Here is a 22,408-nt window from a genome sequence, read left to right on the forward strand (position 1 = left end):
GATGAGAGGCGCAGAGGCTCAGTGAGCACACCGTGGGTGATGGGTGTGGGGGAAGCTGAGCTGCTTCCAGTGAAAGATGAGAACCACCAAAACACCATGAAGCAGAAGAACTCTAAAGATTATCCAGCTCCCTCACCTCAAAGGCAGCTCTAAACTTCACATGATGACATGAGCTGACTCAAGTCACACCAACATCAAGTCAGAATCCAATCCAGAACTTAATTCTCATCCAATTCACCTCTTCATCCTTTCTGTTCCCAAAAGCCTGTTAATGGCATTTTCCCGGTTCTAATTTCAGTCTTCTTTATTAAAAGATTTATTTATCTATTATTATGTATACAATGCTCTGCCTGCATGTACATCTGAAGGGCAGAAGAGGGCACTAGATCACATTATAGATGGTTTTGAGCCTCCATGTGGTTGCTGGGAATTGAACTCAGGTCCACTGGAAGAGTAGTCAGCGTTCTTAACAGCTGAGCCATCTCTCCAGCCCCTAATTTCACTCTGTAAAATGCAACATAGTATTTCAGGCAAAGTGTTACGTGATTCATTAAAGCACTTTAAGCTCATTATATATACTTTTTTTTTTTTTTTTTTAAACATTTCTGTAAGGCAAAGCCAGCTGTAGGCTGATGAGCACTCAGGACATATGGCTGAGTTACAAGTTAGGGTTCCAAAAACGAGATGAAAAGTTTAATTGGAAGAAAGCACAAAGTACATGCTCTGATAAGGTTTTTTAAAGTAATCACCACCACCCCTTTTGATGGTGTTAATAAAAGGACAGGTAATGGCAACGCTGGCAGCTCACATGGCCAGAGAGAGGTGGTGGGCAGGCAGGAAAAAAAATCAGCACTGCCTTCCACTGGAGGTGGTTAAATGGTCCACAGACACGAGCAAAGCTGAGAACACATACGAAACTCAGTTCTCCACCAAGAATTCCAGCCCATTTCTGTATCTGTAACAGCATCCACTAACATCCACTCAAGGGAGAATCAGGAAGCTGAGATGGCAGGACTGATGGGACCCGTGTCTGAGAAGGGCTCTCTAACAGTCACCAAGTGTTACACTCTGGCCTTAGAGACAAGTAGCCACCAGGGAAAAGGCCCTGTCAGTCTACCAGCTTGATACCACTAAGAGGCTGGGATGCTTTTCATTTCATAGAAATGGAAGTAACATCTTAAAATAACTCCAAAATTTACCTAACAGCAAAAAACTGTTAAGCTCCTTTGGCACAATCACACCTCTTTTTCTACAGCTAAGTTCACTAAGATCTGTCTGTAAACACTGGCAAATTATAAAAATAAGACCTCCATGATTTTAAGTTGCTCTGAGTTATTAAACAGGACTCTAAACTCGATTCAACAAAACGAGAAGGAACCTCCAACTGCCTAAGTCCTGCAGCTCTGCTGTGTAAATTTCTAACTAATGTGCCACAGTGCTGCCGCTGAGCCTGTATAGGATTCAGGCCCCCCCCCCCACTAACAACACGCTGGTATACACAACAACGATCTTATCATTGCTTTTAATTTTTCTAAGACAAAACAAACAAAAAACAGGAGCAAAACCTTTTATACAGTGGTTCTGAGTTCGAAATTAGAGAAAGAACACCCCAAGCAAACCAGAAATTTTAATTGAGCCAATATCGTTTCCTTTCCTTTTCTCTTTGGAATCGTGAAAGTCTTGTAGTCTAAGAGGAAATATTTTAAAGGCTAACTAAAATATCTCTGAAGTCTAAGCTAAGATGCTAGCTTGTTCTCTCTCATAATTTAATTTTTAAGTTTCTTCTCATAGGTTTCCAAAAGCCTTCAGAAGGGAAAATGGATGTCCAATCTAAAAATATGTCAATGGGTCAATTAAAAAGTGAAGAACTTGAGGCTGGAGAGATGGCTCAGCAGTTACAAGCAATGGCTGCTTTTCTAGAGAAGCAGGGTTCAATTTCCATCATCCACAAGGTGACTCACAACCACCTGTAATTCCGGCTCCAGAGTGAAGAACTCAGGGCAAGTCCAGGTCTATTCCAGAAGCAGGCAAACAGCACTGAGAGGAGTGCCACAGTGGTAGTGCAGTCCAAATGCCTGAAGACACCAGACCTCTTGGGAAGGCTGGCTGATCCTCTGAAACTGGTAAAAGGTAAGCCTTGCCTCTTAAAGCCCATGATGGATCTTACAATACTATACTTTAACGAACTAACTACAAATTTACTTTAAAATATATTAGAAATGAGTTTAGACATAACTGAGACAAAATACAATACTTAAAAATCCACTCTTGGCATTTGTTACAGAAAAGGATTGTGTTCAGACCTTATGACCAATAAATCTATAGTAATCAGAGATGTGAGTGTTGTGACCTCACAGTATATAAAGACATTCAGAGGTGGCACCTAGTGATGGAGTTGTAGAGAAAGGTATGTTTCCCTACATGTGTTCTCTAAGACCATGATTATGCAAAAAAAATTCATGAGCGAACATCAAAAACAAAATGCAAACAAAAGCAAACTTAAAAAGATAAAAGTAACACTTCTGCATGTAAGAGTAACACACACCATTTTCACCCTTTGGAAAGAGTCTCTACTTTTCATTTTGAACAAGTTATCTGTTTTCTCTCTCCTACTTGCATACCCAAGAAAATGGTTCAGAATAAAAATTACTATCCTCAGAAATACCAAGTCCACAAGACACAGTAACAGAGACTTACGAGAAACCAAAAGTATAATGTAGCACTAAACAGTTTTAAGCCTTCAAACCACCCCATCGGTCTTCAGGTGCAGAGCCTTCCAACAGTGTCTCCTCCTTTCAAACAAACGTATACTCTATACTCTTCCTGTTTCACTGCTTTTTAGTTATTATACCCATCATTATTTAAATAAAAAGATTTGCATCAAATGATCATGTTGAGTGGCTATCGATATTAAAGAGGGTCCTGGCCTTGGCAGTCAGCTGTGGTGAGAGTCATGTTAACTAGCTTTCATTTCCATTTTCTAAAACTCCCCAAGCAGACAAGTTTTTGTAGAGGGTTACAGAAACACAAAACTACTTCAGCTTGTGGCCCTCCCACACATGAAGCAAGGCACATGCATGAATGCTTATCCAAGCCTATCCATGCCCAGCAGTTCCCGGATTCCCAGCAGGCTCCAGCATGAGTAAGCACTATATCATAATTGAGCATTGGCCTTCAAGGGTTATCCCAAATCACCAAGGGATACTTTATATCCTGCCAATTCAGAAGGGTAAAAGAGTGCTGATCCCAAGAATGGGAGGAAGACTAGGATGAAGGTTCTACAGAACCAGGTTTGGAGCACAGGGGGCCTCTGAGGCCAGTGCTCGAGGCCAAGGAAAAGGGTTTCTCTCATTCTCAACGCAGGCCCTCATTTCACCTGTTACCATACACCCCTGTAGAGGACTGTTAATTCAGAACACGGCTGTTCTGGCAAGAGATCATATCCAAAGACCTTCTAGGTCTGTGATCTGGTTGGCAAGAGCTCACGTCCAGCCAGAGATCTTCGAGGTCTGTGTGATGGTGCTGGAATACTAACACACCTTTAATCCAGGAGACAGAGGCAAACAGATCTGAGTTCAAGGCCAGCCTGGTATAGAACAAGTATCAAGTAAAGAAAAGCTTAGCTCCAGGCATGGTGGTACACATCTTTAATTTCAAACAAAGGTAAAGTTAGTTCATAGAAAGAAGCACCCATGTTTGAAAGTGGTGTCTAATTGAGTGGCAGAAAAGGTGACGAATCAGAGAAGATTTGACAGGATATGCACAACCAACTCTTACAGAGAGAGGAAAGGGAAACTTTTACAAAAGGCAGTTTTACAGAGAGGAGCAGTTTTACCAGGACTGTAATAGAGATATGGGTTGCAGAGAGAGAACTCAGGAGAAGACGAAACAAGCCAGAAAATAAGAAGTCAGAAGATTAGAGCAGACTGCTGAGTTTGAGGCCAAGCAGAGCAGTTCCAGGCCGAGAGAGGAAAGCCTGATTAAATAAGTCAGCTGGGAGAAGAGTTTGAGCCAGAACAGCTGAGTTGAGCCAGCCAGCCCAGAGCTCAGAAAGAACAAGTAAGGGTGAGCTTATTAAGCACTTAAGTCTCAGAGGCTGAGACACTCTAGGCCTAGGCCAGATTGTATGGCGGCTAGAAGCTTCCAGGACTAGGCCTACGCTAGCAGAAGCAAGCCTCTCAGACAACTGAGCCTGGAGAGTACAAGTTGCTTTTACACATCCTCTCTTCAAAGAAGTGAGCCAAATCAAGGAAGCATACTAACTCAAGTAAGTCTTCAGCAGAAGAAATCCCTAACCTGCACCAGAGCCCCTGAGCCACATCAGAGTAATAAGAAATCATCTGTTGCAAGCAGATAGGAACCACCTGGGTACATGCTGGTGGTCCAACAATCTGACAGTGACAAGGGACAAGGGATATCAAGCACACAAAGGAAGCCTCAGTGTCGCCAGGCAGACCCTGTGAAGACCACAGCAGAAGAAGGAGCTCTAAGTTGTCACCCTATGCTCCTTATTCACCCTGTAGTAAATCTCCACATCTCCATTTGTTCTGTTCATTAGTTTTACACTGACCGAAACAGATATAATTATGGATATATACAAGTCTAATGCATGCGGCAGGAGAGAAAAGAGATCCCTACTGCTCACTAAGTCTGCACTAAGGTCTGGGCCTCCTCTTAGTGGAGTCAGGCTGCAAGTGCACGCAAGCACGGTGCCCACAGAAACACACCTGGATATGCTAACTGTTCACAACTGTCAAATCCTTTTGCTTCCCTCAAACCCAGCTTCATCAGTAACTTTTGTTTCTTTGTTTTTCAAGACAGCGTTTCTCTGTTGTCCTGGCTGTCCTAGACTCTCTGTAAACTAGGCTGGCCTGTCTCTGCCTCTCCGGTGTTGGGATTACAGGTGTGCACCACCACGCCTGGCTTCATCAGTAACTTCTAAGAAAGTGGTTCTTCACAGTCTTGCTTTTTCCTAACTTCACACCCATAAAGAGTACAAAGAAATCTGAAATGTTTGCACAGTTACTTTCACTACTGTCTAATGATTTCTGAAAACAAAAAAACCTATCTCAACTTCATCCAAAATGTCAAACACATTAAATGTATTTAGAAGGCACAGCAGTGAGGAGTGGTATAATCCATACAAGATAGAACAAAGAGAGACAACAAACCTTCGTTCCAACAAGCCGATGGCGACCAGATGTGTAACCTATCACCTGCCATAGGGTCATCATCTCTCCATACCCCATCAAGCACAGGTGAACGAGTTTAGGTTAACCTAAGCATAGGACAGCTTTTGAGGCATGGAGACTCCTCCAGACTACAACACAGCTAGTAACTCTTACCTATTAAATCTATTTAAGTCCGTATCCTCAAGGCAAAACCACATAGATTTCTAAAGCACAGACTACAAAATGTTGAAACCTGCCTTTTTCGCTGTGCTGGTAAGCCCAAGGACTAACAGGCACCACAGAACTGTGCTGGTACCGCCATTACTATGGAGAAAGATCAGCAGGTACCCAGCAACCAGCAACGGACGGCTCACCCTCAGCTTTGGTTGTTGCTATTTTGAGACAGAATCTCTCACTTAGTAGCCCAGGCCAGCTCAAGTAGCATAAGCTACATTATTACTAAAGCAAGGAGTCAATCTGGCCTTCCCATTCTTTATTTTCTGGGTTTTCTTTTTCTTTTTTTCTTTCCTGGTTTTTCAATCTGGCCTTCTGCTTCAAGGCTCTGCTAACTGTTCTTGTTCACTGCGTCACAGTCCATTCTTCACCCAATTAACACTTGAGGTATAGAGAAGTCTGCAATCTGCTCCCTTCAGCTATTGCACGCATGTGCACGTGCACATGCACACACACACTTTAGACTCAATTGAAATTCATCTGCAAAGTATTTACTGATTTGTACTCAACAAGCAAGCAACGAACAGTGAAGTCTGTGGATCCATGCAATGTACATTTCTACTTGGTTTAAGATTAAAAAAAAAAATCTAGGTTGGGGGCTGGTGAGATAGTTCAGCTTTTAAGAGCACTGGGTGCTCTTCTAGAGGTCCTGAGTTCAATTCCCAGAAGAAAGAAAGAAAGAAAGAAAGAAAGAAAGAAAGAAAGAAAGAAAGAAAAGAAAGAAAGAGAGAGAGAAAGAAAGAGGGAGGGAGGGAGGGAGGGAGGGAGGGAGGGAGGGAGGGAGGGATGGATGGATGAAAGATCCAGGTCATTTTTTAAACCCAGAAATGGAAAGAGGGACAAGTCCATGTACATTTGACAATTATACAAGAGATGAACAGGATACTGCCTCCCCCAAACCTTAACCAGAAAGAGTAGACCACGCACGATTTAATATTATCTACGCTATACTGCAACTATGAATTTACTACCTTAGCATACAGCATAGTATATTTTTATTTTCAATTCCTGAATGTACAGTTTCGATGCAATAGTAACTGCAAATGACATTCAGACTCTGTCTTATCATTAAACATTCCTATAACCCAACTAACAAGGAGAAACTATTTCCTGGGATAATTCATGTAGCTGCAGGTAAAATTCCTAATGATGAGTATACATGGAACTTTGGGTCCTTAAAAAGTAGTAATCAGGGCTGGAGAGATGGCTCAGTGGTTAAGAGCACTGTCTGCTCTTCCCAAGGTCCTGAGTTCCAGCCACCACATGATGGCTCATGTGATCTGATGTCCTCTTCTGGTATGCAGGTGTACATGCAGGCAGAACACTGTATACATAATAAATAAATAAATATTTTTTTAAAATAGTAAATCAACTGCAGCTAATGACAGGCTGGTCCTACTGCATGTAGAAGTGTGTGGATGCCATCATCAACTGCACAGCCTAGCTTGTGGAAACAGATCAGGAGACTGCGCCATATGAGAGACATCACAAACTGACTGCCAGGGCCACCTGCAGTACAAACCTGTCCATTTACAGTCAGTATCCACACTGCCTGCTGCTTCTGTGAGCAGGAACATCCTCACAGCAAAGGATCCGAGGAGGAGGTGCAAAGCGAAGCTCTCATTCTTCTCCTAGACTTTGTACTTTAGCTTATAGGCAGCAGTCACTCTACCCCACAGAGAAAAAGGCTCTGGTAATCCTAGATTACAAATGCAAACTGCCAGCAGGCGCAGAAAGGCATATTCTCTATCTCAAACTGGCAGGAAAACAAAAACCAAACCTGAGAAGCCAAACAGTAAAAGCCACAGAAGGCCCAGAGACTGAGCTGTTGCCCATTCTCAACTGTACTGCAACTTCAAACAAAGCCCATAACACTGCTCTGGGACCTAAATGCAGGCAAACAAACCAGTTTGCCTTCATATTTTTGTGGCATGTGGTGCCAAGAAACCTACAAAAAAACTGTACCCCAAGAAGTAGGATTAGAAACACAGGAGGAAAGATTATCATTATAGTTAAAACACACCAAAAAAGAGCCAGAGGTATTACCCTAAGCATATTTATTCCCTGCTTTTCCTTTTAACCAAAGCAGAGATGAACCTCTACTTAACAGAGCTCATTCATTAAATGTTAGACTGGCCTTGGTAAAGCAACACCATTAAACTAGTAACATAAGCTTGAAAACACCCAAAGTATCGAGTAAGCAAAAACTCCATCTCCTTTCAGAAACCAGAGAATTTTTTATATACAATGCTCACACAAATATCACTGCTTTATTATAAAATTTCCTGCCTCTGAAACTATATTCCTGGACATTCAAAACAAGTGCTGTCGTATGCTTTGAGTCTATAACATGTAAGATAACTACCCATCCACCAGCTGGTGATTAAAATTTCCATTCAAGAAATACTTTGAAGCCAAGTGAGGTGTCACACACCATTAATCCCAGAGGCAGGGGAATCTCTGTGAGTTCGAGGCCAGCCTAGTATACAAAGAGAGTCCAGGACAGCCAGGGCTACACAGAGAAACCCTGTCTCAAAAAAACAAAAGAGAAGGAGGAGGAGAACTTTTAAGACAGAGTGGCAATACATACTTTTAACCCCAGAACTCTGGGGGATGGAGGCTGGAGGAGGATATCAAGTTCAAAGCCAGTCTGGGATACATAGTGAGCCAAAAGATCTTTTGAAGTTTCCAGAGCATAACCAGATTTGGAAATAATAAAGCAGCTTTAACCACTGCTTCAGAGCTCCAGAGTCCTCTAGTCTCCCACTCGTGTTCTACGGGGACTTAACATATGCACTGCTTGTTGACATTCTAAGTAGATTCCTTAGAACTTTTGGAGAAAAATCAAAGAAAGCCATTTGGAAACTGAATGCAAAGATTACTAAGCTAGCCCGCCCTGTCCTGTCCATCAGGCCAAGTTTGCCATGGGGTCAGGTGTTAGCTATATGACTCCACGGGGACAACTGAATATTCTCAGTCAAAGTTCCCAGACTCTTGTAATCCAAGTTTAACAGTGTATTTAACATTGTATTCCAAGTTTAAGTTGGAAAAAAATTAAGACTCTGCTGTGGGACAGGCCATGACAGTAATGCTCTAGCTCAGTAGTGTGGTAAAGGATCTCAAGTGTGTCTAGGCCTGGATCTGAGTCCAAGCTCCAGTGCTCCAAATACACAAAACACACTACACACACACACACACACACACACACACACACACACACAGAGGAAATCAATTTTAAAAATTTAGTTGCTGGACAGTGGTGCACACTGTGATCACAGCAATTGGGAAATGGAGGCAGAAGGCCAGCATGAACCACACAGGGAGATCATCTTCAAAACAACAACAACAACAACAAAAATCTACTGTGGGATAAACACAATGAAGAAATGAACTCTAGCACTCGTTAAGAAAATTCAGTTACCACTGCAGTTCCAACAGCACATGCCTATAATCCCAGCACTCAGGAGGTGGAGGCAGATAAGAAGTTTAAAATCCAGTCTGGATGAGGTACAAAGTATGTAAGAGGGAAGGCAAGGGCAAAGAAAAGAAAGAAAGAAAAGGGGGAGGGGACTATGGCCAGGATAGGTTGGGGCAACTCTTCCTACTAAGTCCCCTTTCCTATAGATTGAATCAAGCAGATAGGACAGGACCAACTTCATCAGCAAACCAGACTCCCAAAGGTGCCACTTCCAACTGCTCACACTTGTTCCAAAAAGCCAAAGTGAAACATAAGCAGCTAACCTTCACAAATAAACATTCTGACAAAACGAGCAGAAAACCCAGTCCAGACCACTTACCTATATCCTAAGACAAGGATGGAAATTAGCAAGCATCACTTCCTTCTACCACACCCACAAAATAAACCAGAACAGCATTAAATCAGTTTCTAGATTTAATTTTTAGTCTATGCATTAGAGCATGATCCTTAATCTTTGACCAAAGAAAACTTTAAAGCACACATTATTAGTGGAACAGTGACAAGACCTCAAGTGTGCTGCAGATGGAGACTAAACACCACTCTTCCTTGACTCCCAGGCTGGGCCATCAAGAAGGAAGAAAGGGAGGGAGGGAGGAAGGGCGGCAAAGTGTTACTCTGCTCTCTCATCTTCATGACTGATGCCAAGGTAACACAAAATATTAAAAATTCTTATACTGATAAACATGTCGATAGAAGTAACCTGGAAGTATTCTTCAAACAGTTTAATTTAGGACACTCAAAAGAATGAATCTAATTTGATTCATAACCTCTCAGAGCCATTGACTCTCATTTTAACTTTATTTTCTACACCAAAGATATTAAGTCAAGCACTGTCCACACATCTGAAATTGTACAGAAGAGTGGCCCAACTCATCCTGGCTACCTGGCTAATCAGCAAACCCAACAGCACATGGTTCATTGTTCACACAGTGAGCCTTTACTTTTCAGAAGTGCTGTGGATGAAAACTGGGCTTAGGCAAGACAGAGCCACCAAGAGCAGCACTTGGTTAACAGGAGCAGTAGTTTGTTCTGTGAGAATAAAGATCCCTTCTTTGCAGGATTACCAGTAATAGCGCATTTACAACACCAAGCACAGAGCTAGAAAACAATAGCAGTGCTGTCACTTTCAATAGTGACACAAGTGATGCATCATATGGAATGATGTGAAAGTGTCAAATCCTGGCATGTCTGAATCAAAATTCACCTAATAAATTAATTCAGCAGAGAATGTTTGCAAAGCATCAAACTAGTTTGGTCAGAACAGCAAAAAGAAACAGCTGTTTTCACTGGGCAGTGGTGGTATTTTGCCTTTAATCCCAGCACTCCGGCAGAGGCCGGAGGATCTGTGGGTTCGAGGCCAACCTAGTCTAGAGAGAGTTCCGGGATAGCCAAAGCTGCACAGAAAACCTGCCTCAAAAGCAAAGCAAAACAAACAACCTAGCTGCTTTTGGTACATCTTTTTCACTTAGAGAAAGCACAAACACTTTCCAATGGCTCTGGCTTCTATACTGTAAGCTCCCTAAACTGTTACTGTCAAGACCAAACTCCCCGTCTCTTTATGGAAGCATGGACTACACATGGGGAAGGCAGATTACATAGTACCAGGCCAGTTACCCTGGACTGCAGCGTTAGCTCTGCACACAGCCTTTACTCAAAGAAATACCCACTGGTGGCCAACCTCCAAAGTGTGCTCTCTTCACAGTCAGCCAATTCCTGCTTGCTTTATTTTTATTTGTTTATTGTCACAGGTCTCTCTATGTGGCCCTGGCTGTCCTGGGACTCTTTTTGTAGACCAGGCTGGCCTTAAACTCAGAGAGCCAAACTCAGTCTCTGCCTCCCAAGAACTGGGATTCAAAGCATGCACTACTATACCTGGCTCCTGCTTTCTTTAGAGACAACTTCAAATTTAAAACTACACCTGCCTCTCTTAGGTTCCATGCTTAGGAACATTGAGTTCCCATATCTAAACACCATCTGTGAACTGGAATGAGAAACTGTCTAGGAAAGAGAAGTACAGCTAGTTTTAAAACTAATTTAAAAACCAGTTATTTAATCAAAAAACCTAGTGTTTATATTTAAGGAAACAACAAAATTGTGGGTTTTAACATTCAAATTATAATCATATTTTTAAAAAACTAATTTGAACTCATTATAAAGGCCTTATTTTACCTTCTAGAAAATGCAATTATAATCAAAAATTTTTTTCTCTCATTTATACTAGTTGCACCTATAGACTGAACACACAGCACATGGCACAGGTCCTAATGCACTCCACCAGATGTCTCAAATAGTTTTTCATATATCAGGATTCTAGGCTGGCAAGCGAGATGGCTCAGCAGATAAAAGCACTGCTCCCAAGCCTGACAACCTGAGTTCAATTCCCAGAGCCTACATGGAAGTAAAGAGCTGGCTCCTCTACAAAGTGTTCTGACCTCCACCCCTACTCTACCTCCTGGCATGTGTGTATGTGCACAGACACACACACACACACACACACACACAATACACTTGTGGAGAATGTTTTACAAAATTCTAGTTAATCCATACAATTTTTCTGTAAGCAAGGTTATATATAACTAAGAATCAAACATTTACCAGCATTTAGGCTAAATCTGGGGCACCTTAGTGATGTCACAAGTAGAATTAGAAAAAGTCACAAGTTTTCTCCCTCCTGGTGATAGCTTAACTGAAACCATACTGAGCATTTAGACACAGTCCACTGCAGTAAAGGTGGGCAGCACATGCACTGCCCAGCACTGGCATCTCTCAGATGGACAGCAGCCAGGACTTCAGGAAACACAGCTGTTAAGACCCACCCACCGTACACAAGACAGCCCACTGGGTCCAACATGCCAAGACTGAAGCCGTAAGTGTAGGAACACAACTACCTCTGGGAGCAGAAGTTCTGCTCCACACCTGTCAACAGGTGAGGGCCCAGTTACATCTATGGACATAAAAACTGTCCACCATCATCCTCAGGCACTGCAGCCAGGCCTCTGTCACTCAGCTCCGACCAAGGAATCTGAAACGGAGCTGCCAGCTGCTAGAAGAGACCAAGAGATCACTTCATGGTAGCCCACCTGTTCTCTGCCTTTTAAAAAAGGGTATTTTGAGTAGCTAACTTCCGATTCTTTTACTACTGCCACTGCATTTCTAAAAGCATGGACACTTCCCCACCCCATGTCCCAACCCCTGTTCAAGTTGACATCCTTCATCAGAGTAATCTTGAGCAAGTCCTTGACTTCTGCCTGAGAAGTTGCCATTCTTCATCTGGGGCTAGGACAGTGCACTCAGCCAGGCGCAAATGCGGGATTAGAGGAAGCACTGGTGGGGTGCTTAGCAGCCTGCAGGTCTCTGTTCAGGAGGGTGGGGAACACCACCGTCACACCCTTCCTTCTTCACATTTTCAACATGCCTAAGTTTCCTTTGACCCCGTATCCCAGAGGGAAAACTCATGCACTGTTCTTCAAGATCCCACGATAACCAGGAAGCCTCACCAACCAGAACAGACACCTGTGTGGCTTGTACCTGCCTGCAATTATGTAGACTAGAAACCTCACAGGGTTGGCACCTGCTGCCTGATTTAGCCATCTCCTGAATCTCCCCCAATCACCCTAGACATGGTACCTGGCAGAAAAGAGGCCAATATAGCCATGTACGGAGCTGAGATCCTCATTCCAGAAATTCTCACATGGGGCTCTCTTTGTAGAAAAAAGCTTGCCTAGACCACGTGGTATTCCTCTGCCTGCAGCCCCAGCCCCCAGAGCTTCAAGTCACTTATGACACAGGCACAGAAAGGTCCTGACAACAGATGTGCAAGACCCCAGATACTTCTCACCTGTAGGGATGTTACTAGGCCTTGGCTGATGATCCCTCACTGGAAAAGTCACTCTGTGTGAGCAGAAACCTTCTCTGATCTGTTCACGCCCCTACCTGGACTGAGTTCTCTGCATGTGGAACTCTCCAGCTTTCCTAACCTGACTGAGCTGTTCAGCACCTTTGGGGAAGAATGTCAAGTACGCTCAATTTCAAAACACTTGAGTGTTCTTCATTACGCCAGAGTTTTCATTTGAACAATTCTATGGAGACAGATGAAGCATTTCCTTGTGAAGGCTGACCATAATTTAAATGTTGTGTGGTAGTCCAAAGTCACCTAGATAACTAGTTGATGAAGGATCAACCCTCCTAACCTTAAGGAACATGTCCTGTGCAGCCTATCACCGGCTATAAACAAGCTTTCCTCACCCTCCAGCCCTCAGGTCCTTCTTGCTGCTATAAATAATTCTTCTCTCCTAACTTGCTGCAACAGGGAGGTCAGTGGGTTAGAGAGGCCTCTAATAAGGGTGAATGGGAGTGAGGCTGGGCCTAGTGAGGATCATGGGGAAAAATCCAGAGCTTGTGTAGAGCTTGCTGAACAAGCCACAAACGCAACAAGAAACCCATAGCCACACTAGGTGTAGTTTCCAAGTGTCTTCAAGCTTCAGAAACCCCTCCCCCCTTTAAGGTAGCCCACTTGGTGCTCACAGTGACCCAGAGATCAGGCAGCTAACGCTCAAGTGGCTTTACAATCACACTTCTAAAGTGTACCTCTCAACAGTTCAAGACGGGCCCACACCCGATAGAGACCTAGGAAGCTCAGGTTCCCCATTCCTGCCATTAAGCCCATCTGTGTGATGCTACTGTTGCTCTCCGCACACACTGCTACTACAGTCAAGTTTCAAAAACAGCATTCATCAGACCTGGATTTAGTGCAGAGGTACAGTACATGCTCAGGAGCACTACAAGACCCTGATTTCACCTCCAGGACCTTCCTCTACACAAGCAGAGAGTCACCAACAGTCATGGTTAGCCAACTCAATTTCATTTCTCAGTCATGAATAAGGGACAGAAATCAAGAAGGCAATAAAATATCTAAATGTGGCCTTTTCTCTGCTACATTATAAATTATGCAGCTCATATTAAAACAGTTGGAGAAACCCAACACTAACCTCCCACACACACACTTTTCTACCTGAAAACTTTAGCCTGTCCAATGCAAGGCATTGCTGACATTCAACCTTACAGAGGCTGTTCAGACATGCACACAATTCAGCAGAAACACAAAATTGAGAACTCAAAAACTTCCAGTGAAAAATGCCTACAGCCTGGACACCTGTGACCATAGGAAAATTGCATGCTTTGCCCATGTGCCCCACAGGTCAGGGATAATATGAATTGTCTTCTCAAAGCACTATGTACTGTTCTTCACTTATGCATTGTCTGAGTTTTCCTTGAGGGCCAACTACCTGCCAGCCACCCCAACACTTATTATTGCCTTCCTTACAGATACACCCCACTCCCCCCCCAAGTTTTAGGTTGGAGGCACCTGAAGAATGACTGCTGTCTTTTGTTAACCAGGAAACTGCAGAACTGGCCTGAAAGTCCAGCACATGGCAGGGCTTAACAAACAATGTCAGAAAAAAGGGAAAGAAGAGAGAGGGAGCCAGTGTGTGACAGACATGGGAACCAAGGCTTTTTTTTTTTTTTTTTCTTTCTTTCTTTCTCTTTCTTTTCTTTTTCTGGAGACAGGGTTTCTCTGTGTATCCTTGGCTGTCCTGGACTCACTGCATAGACCAGGCTGGCCTCGAACTCAGAGAGATCTGCCTCTGCCTCTCGAGTGCTGGGATTACAGGCGTGCGCCACCACAGCCTGGCTGGGAACCAGGGTTTTTCATTACCCAACCCACCCAACAATCCTTATGCTCCACCAAGGATCTGTTGAGTTCCGAAAGGTCCCTCAGGCAATGCGGACACCTGGGCATAGAAGCTGCCATGAAAAGGAGCTAAAGCTTGGAACTGTGAAGAATCCAGTCCTTCTGTTTCAACAGTATAAGGTTATACCCAATGTCAACCCGGTAGTCAGCTGGCTTTCAAATAGTCCACATTGTCTCTGAAACAATGTACCCTGATTCTCTTTGATACCATTATTTAAAATATCTAAAGTCACAATGACTTAATACAAAGAGTTCTGCCTTCAGATCTTATGACCTGTTAAGTTAGATTTCACAGCATAATTAAGAAACATCTGATTCACTAACTTCTCCAAACTCTAGGTCACATACAGCAAACAGGCCTCTTCTGAACTAAGCTGTCCAAAGCCGAGTGGCTCTACATTCTAAGCATGAACTCCACACAAGTCTTTTAATCAAAGCTCAAAAAGGACTCAGTGAGCTGTTTGCTGCCCAGACTCTTATCATAATAGTAATAGGGGCAGTAAGAAATACAGATTACTGCCAGGCAGTGGTGGGACATGCCTTTAACTCCAGCACTTCAGAGACAGAGGTAGTCAGATCTCTGAGTTCAAAGCCAACCTAGTCTACAGATTAAGAGTTCCAAGACAGCCAGGGCTACACAGAGAAATCCTGTCTCAAAAAACAAAACCAGAAGGCCAGGCGTGGTGGCACACACCTTTAATCCCAGCACTCAGGAGGCAGAGGCAGGTGGATCGCTGTGAATTCAAGGCCAGCCTGGTCTACAAAGTGAGTCCAGGACAGCCAAGGCTAAACAAAGAAACCCTGTCTCAAAAACAAAGACCCCAAATAAACAAAAAACCAGAAACAACAAACAAACAAAAAAATGGATTACCAAACATTATGATATGAACTATGAACTAGATCTAGCTATGAACTACGCTGAATAGACCAGTATGGAATAAAGAAAAAGAGTAATGAAACAAGTTCTGAGTGTGTACACCAAAGTTTATCACAAAGCAAAGTGAGACTGCCATAAAGTTACACATCTGATTAAATGTCATACCTAAGTTTAGTGGAATAGTAAGAAAGGCCCCAGACTCCTAATTTTCCAATCTCCAAAAGTCATTACCTAAGAAGGCTGGTAGCATATGATTCTAGCTTACAAACAAAATATACACCAAGTACAGAAACAAGTCAAATATGTAGTGGAAACAAAATGCTAAGTCTTGGCCCAACGAAATCTCAACAGAGTTGAGACACTTGGGGGAGGGCAGGAGTTTTCTGGACTCTTATCATCTGACCCAGAATCAAAGTATTTAATGACCTAGAGAGCAACTAAATCACCGTCAATAAAGAGGAAAATGTGGTCAGCAAGCAACCTACCAGCCACCCCCTTGGGTGAGCCTATTTCACTTTGCTGTGACAAAACAAAGAATATGGAATTGAAAAGTCACAATGAGCTCATCAAATATGGCTTGAGATTTTTCCAAAACCATGTTTATGCCTTTATTTATAGCCTCACTCCTACAAAATACTTTTCAATGCCTGGGGTTATAGAGGCTTGTTCAGATTACAAAAACTTGCTGAGATGTAAGGGGTGCGCAAAAAACAATAAGCAGAAAACAAAAAACAACAAACAAAACCAAAAACCCAAACCAAAAAGAAACCCCAATGTTCTTGTTTTAATAAAAACGACCGAATTGTGCCTTGGCCTGTTTTCAAACTAGACTCAAATAAGAGATCCCTAAATTCATATTAAAGTTTTCGGTAAAAATATTCCAGCGACTATCGGCATGCCAGCTGGAAATTTGATATAGTCAACTAAACTATTTTCCTACCCACAAATTTTATCCCCTCCCTTTTATATAAATGTGACTACATTCTACCCTCTGTTCAAAACATCGTTTATCACAGAACTGTAAAAACTGAGGGCAAAGCAAGCCTCCCTTAACTTCCACAAAGCCCAACGTATCCTGTGCGGCAGCCCACCGCCCTCGGCCCCCGGTGCACCCCATCTTTGTCTCTCCCAGGTCCGGCTCTCCCTTCCCGTCTCCCTCCTCGGCCGCGTCCTGCGCTGTCAGCGGGGCCGGAAGGCGCAGGCGGCCCTCCCTCGCGGCGCGGCCGGCCCGATTCCGGGAGCAGGGCCGGGCCCGCACTCCGCGGCCGGGCCCGCACTCGGCGGCCGCACGCGCACTTCCCGCCGCGCGGGCGCTCACGAACAAGTTCGCAAACAGGCGGAACGCGCTGGGACGGCGGTGATTCAGCAGCGGGCCGGGTGGGGACGGCCGGCCGAGTCCGGAAAAGGTCACCGCGACGCCACGGGCGACGCCCGGCCCTCTACCCTTACGGCCGGTGCGGGTGCGGCCCGGGCCAGGCGGCGGCGGCGATTCCTACCTCGGCGGCTCTTCGGGGAGCTCCGCTTGCTCCGGGCGCTGGCTCGCTCTTCCTCAATCGCAGCTGCTATCTCGGGGTTGTCTTCCCCATTGTACCAGACCAGGAGCTCCTCGCCAGGCGCGATTGGCTACCGAAGAGAAGGGACAAGAGGCGGACCAATCAGAGACGCGGTTGTTGGCGGGGGCGGCGCGACGGCGGGCAGGAGCGGCGCGCCGACCGCAAACAGCTGTCGGGAGGGCGCCGCCGCCACGGGAGCGCGCGGGGGGGGGGAAGGCGGGGCCAGGGCGCGCGCAGGAAGGAGGAGGACCCTAGGGCGCAGGCCAGGGGCAGGAGGCGGAGCCGCGGTCCCGGCTTACAGGGCCAGGGCTGGGGACACTCAGGGCAAGCTGTCAAGGAGGCTAGCAGGAGTGCATGTACCTGCTGATCTGAGACTAGTGCTCAGCCTCCATAACCAGATTCTTAGTGCTTAGCTTTAAGCCTCATGCCACCCACGCAAGAGAAGAAACTAAAACATGGGACCATTTTGCCCGTGAAATTCGAGTGGATGAGAATTTAAAAGACCATTAAGAAGCAAATGTCATGGGAAGAAGTTAGCAGCATACATTCTGATTCCAAGCACAAGTTAAGCAGGAACACTCTGCACTTTTATCCATGCACACAACTGCTATTTCTAAGTACAGAAGCGCTGAGCTCAGGCGCAGCCCAACCTAGCATCCCTAAAGCACAGTCATTAACCAGTGCAGGCCTGTGAAAACATACCAAGAGTGTACATCACAATTTCTGGTTACAGAAATGCCTAAGAATACCTCCCATGAAATTATGCCCCTAAAACATTACAATCTTCACAGTCATACCTGACACGACCATACGACCTGCAACATCCTGAAAAAAATAGCTTGAGTAGAAAAGTAAGTCCTAACCAGGATTGGGAAGATAGCTCATAGATTTCTTTCACTCTCAAGGACCCAGCTGTTCAGAAAGTTCATGAAAAAGCCCGCCGAAACCCACATGATGACAACGATGAGAAAAGGAAGACACAAATAAAAGGTAACGTTCTTACTAAATATAGAATCAGTAGGAATGAGGGAATTAATACAATCTATATTGTGAGCCAGGCGTTGTGGCACACGCCTTTAGTCCCAGCACTTGGGAGGCAGAGGCAGGTAGATCTCCGTGAGTTCGAAGCCAGCCTGGTTTACAAAGCAAGTCCAGGACAGCCAAGGCTACACAGAAAAAAAAAACCTGTCTCAAAAAAAAAAAAAAAAAAAAAAAATCCACATCACAATCACCAACACAAATTAATCCAGACAAGGCTCTGAACTGGACCTAAGGGTAACCGGTGAAAGTTTGAGAAGTACCAGAACATTTGCTTCCTGTCAAAATCCTCTCCCCACAAACAGCAATCAGTCACAAAGGGAGGAAATCTTTATAATGAGGCAGAGGGACAGACAGCACCCACCTCCTAAGACCAAGCACAGAGAACAGATCACTTCTGGGGTGCCCTGAAGGCATAAGTGGGATCTAATCAGAAAGAAGTCCAAACTGAGTCTCCTCAGAACTGAAAAGTTATCAAAGGACCAAAGTAACCACCCAAGCCTAGGAACTGAATTTTTTTCCTATAAAGACATGACCGCAGCAACAGGCACGTCAGTTGTACAGATACAATATTGGCTGAGTAGGTAGATCAGCCAATACAATACTGCCTAGGTGCTGGCTTCCTCATGTGCCCCCAGACTGTGGCTATGTAAGTTCTGTAGGTTTTTCTTGTTGTTGGTGGTGGTGGTGGTTTGGTTGGTTTGTTTCAGACAGGGTCTCACTGTGTAGCCTCGGCTGGTCTGGAACTGTGCAGGTGGACTAGGCTGGCTTGAATTCAGAGGTCCACATGCTTCCATGCTTCTCCCTCCCAAGCACGGGCATTAAAGGTGTGTGCATCACACCTAGCCCTTGTTTTTGTTTTAACGAACAAAGGTTCCTTACTTCCAGTTTAGACAGTACGACTTTGCTTCATCGTCTACAGAACTCCCACTAGTTCAAAATAGTCAAGTTGAGCCAGGCGTGGGGGCCCACTCTTGTAATCCCAGCAGTCAGGGAGGCAGAGGCAGGCAGATCTCTGTGAGTTTAAGGCCAGTCTGGTCTACAGTGTGAGTCCAGGACAGCCAAGGCTACACAGAGAAACCCTGTCTCAAAAAGAAAAATGTTTTAAAGTTGCTTAAAATAGAAGAACCAGCCACTGTTTATTTTGTTCCTCCAAAAATAGCTAAAATCTGCCACCTTACTGTTTTTGAACCAAGGTCTCAAATCCTTTCTTGAATCAGCTAAATTTAACCCAAACCCCTAATTTAACAATCTATTAATGAGCTAAAAACGGTCATCACGAATGCCTTTTAGCACACTGATAAGCTAATCTGTTTTGTTTGCTTTTCAAAATTAAACTGTTTTAGATCGTGTAAATTCTAGTTCTCTCTTTTTATGCCATATACTTAGGAAATGGTATTAAACACTACTTGAAATTATCAGGATTCTAGAAAATATATTTTTAAAAAGCAAAGTTTAAAAGTAAAGGGAAGTGAGGGCAAATGTACACTTGTCGTGGTCTTCAGTCAACAGCATCATCAGAACATGGGCTAGAAGCAACCCTGAGACACTCGAGCCTCCAGCAACAGCAGCACCTGTACCAGCTCAGTGGGCACCAGCCGAGCTGGCTGTACTTCACTATGAGATGAGTCAAATGTCTGCACAGGAAGAGGGATGAAGCTAAGCGCCCTGAGTTTCAGCTCCAAGACCAATAGATGAAGAGGGCAGCAATGAACACGAACTCTTCATATAAAAGGGCCCTCATGTCCATTCAAGTTGTTCTTTACTGCAAAATGCAAGCTAGAATCTGTGTGTACTGCAAATCAAATAAAAAAATAAATGTTGACAGGCTGGTGAAGTACTGAAGGGGAGCCTAGTCTGTTCAGTACTAAGCAGCTTTCGATGCTGTTGGTGACTGGGATGCTCTTATCCTATGGAGCTACACACTAAGACAACTCTCTTTCAAAGGTGAAAATAGTAATTTTAATTCAGTGTCTTTTCTGCACGCCTTAACATTTTCACTATTTCTTGCAACAAACTGAAGAAGAGTCCAGAGCCATCCCGTGTAATTCATTTACAAAGCCTGCTCAAAGAATGCTGAATCCTGGAGAACACAGGAAATCACAGCTGAGTAACCTAAAGGCCTCAAGCATACCTCAACAACTACCAAAGGTCAGTGCTTTAGGTGTGCAAAGGTCAGAAGTATGCTCTGCCAGCACAGCTCATTAGAGCACACTTGGAGTAGTCACTGATACTCTACACCAATCCACTGCATACTGTCTGAATTAGTTTTAGTGTTAAATATCTACTCCCAATACAAAACTCTGAAACCAAAAGTGCTCCCAAATTTCAAACTTTTGGGTGGTAACATGATGCACAATCATAAGCAGGACCAGCAGAGCCCCAGACGAAGTTCCTGTAGGTCCCCCTGCCTCAGATGTACCTGGGACATAAGGGGATTTTGTATTTAGATGTGGGGAAGAACTAAGTGTATGCAGATGCTCAATATCCAAAGCACTGATAATGAACACTCCAAACAAGGAGCACTCAACCTTCCTAGCTGTCTCCATCCCTAGCTTACACCGCCTATCTCACAACCGCTTTGTCTCTACCAGGATTCTATCTTGCCAACAGAATCAGATGTATCTGCTGCTTGAGATGTGTTTGAGAAACAAAATGGATCCTTAGTGGTATTTGGAACCAGGCAGCAGATCTACTAGAACACCCGTGACTTCAATTCAGGAGAAAGAAACGGAAAGCAAGGTTTTAGACAGCCTAAGTATGAAAATGGAAAGTATAAAATTGTCACAGTTATGCTGCAATGCTAGGAAAACACAATTGAAGAAAATTTAACAGCCACATGCTAACACAACTTGCAGAATGCCTTATGCGACCACGCCTATGAACTCAGGACACTGCCTGAAATGCCCAAGAGTTTCAAAACTCTGTGAAGATTTTAAAAAATGAAAAAAATGTTCTGTACACTTGTCCCCCAGTCTGTGACATATATAATGGAACCAAGTGAATGCAGAGCTATTTGTTTGTTACAGCAATTTGGACAGAGGTCTCTATTTCCAAAGAGGCAACCATCATCTATCTTTCCAGACCCAAGATTCCATTCTAGAACACTGCATGCATGGAAGGTAGTTCTGTCTGCTACAGAAATGTGACCTGTGAAGACAGAAAGGGCGGCAGAATCCTGCTCACCACAGAAGCATACTAGCACGAAAGGCATCCTAGTAGTAAGGTTCCAAATGGGCTGGGGCCATCATTGCCAGCTCTAAGCTTGGCTGTCCTCTTCATCTCTGCTACTAATGTCCCCAAGAAATATCTGACAAGAGCAAGAAATATATCCCACATTCTATCCTAAATATAACCCAAGGAAAGGAAAAGCTGGTCCAAGGCGTCACACACACTGAACACTATGTGCTTTCTGTTAACACGCACCACCATGGCACTGAGAGCCACTCAGTGGGATAAATCTTCCAGACAGTCCTCAGTACATCTGTGTCAGAGGAGGAGGAGGGGAGCAGCTGCCACAGATAATCAACACTATGAAGAAAGATGCAGTCTGTAATTACTCAACACCATCTTCTTGCTCTAATTCCCCCAGCCATGCAAGGCCTCATCAACCATGTATTTAACACAGAGCCTTGGTTGCATGGATGAACCACTTCAAACACAACCCATTCCAGGTCTGCAAAGTTGCTGTCAGTCATAAGTAGACTGCATTTAGAGAATGCATGAAGGGTAGCCTGAGTAGACTAACACCAACACTGTTACCTTTAAGGTTTTATAATAAATGGCTCTGTTGATTTCCAGTGGAAATAAATTCTGATCTTCTCCTGAGCAAGCCCAGTTCACATAGCGCAGCCAGTTGCCCTTCTCCGGATCAGTGGCATCAATGCACATCCACCCCAGATTTGGGTAGTACACCTAGGGATGGAGAAGAACAAGCATGTGTGAGGGCAGGGGTGCCTAGAAAGTTTCGTCTTCAACTTTCCAAGCAGCTGTTTTCACTCTACACAGCACTCTAAAGCATTTCAGAGAAGCAAGATAAAGAAGCAATATAGAAAAACCCAAGCAGAAAACAGAAGCCGTAAAATCTTTAGCTGTCTTTCTTTAGGCTTTGCCTCCACCCCAGCCCGGCCACCATATGAGGAACTGACGTTCATATGCTTCATCTACAAATGTTTCCAGTACATGAAAACAGGTTACCACTACACGCTCTCAAATGTGACTTAGCAAAATGCCTTCTAAGAAATTCTGTCAGACCAGTCCAGGTCTGTACTGCTGGGCTACACAGTTCAGAGGTCTCTTACTGGC

General features: G+C 44.2%; 1 protein-coding gene across 3 annotated transcripts in view; it reads right to left on the minus strand.

Moving 5' to 3' along the window:
• Prdm2 (PR/SET domain 2) overlaps positions 1–22,408 on the minus strand; it is a 100,325-nt gene that overhangs the window by 35,847 nt on the left and 42,070 nt on the right. For all 3 annotated transcript variants that reach the window (XM_051171919.1, XM_051171920.1, XM_051171921.1), the window contains exons 5-6: positions 21,866–22,018; positions 17,009–17,135 (exon numbers count right to left, since the gene is read on the minus strand). In XM_051171919.1, the coding sequence (XP_051027876.1) occupies positions 17,009–17,135; positions 21,866–22,018 (280 nt within the window). The remainder of the gene's footprint in view (positions 1–17,008; positions 17,136–21,865; positions 22,019–22,408) is intronic.

The sequence above is a fragment of the Acomys russatus genome, chromosome 29 (genome assembly GCF_903995435.1).
Source record: "Acomys russatus chromosome 29, mAcoRus1.1, whole genome shotgun sequence".
Classification (NCBI taxonomy): domain Eukaryota; kingdom Metazoa; phylum Chordata; class Mammalia; order Rodentia; family Muridae; genus Acomys; species Acomys russatus.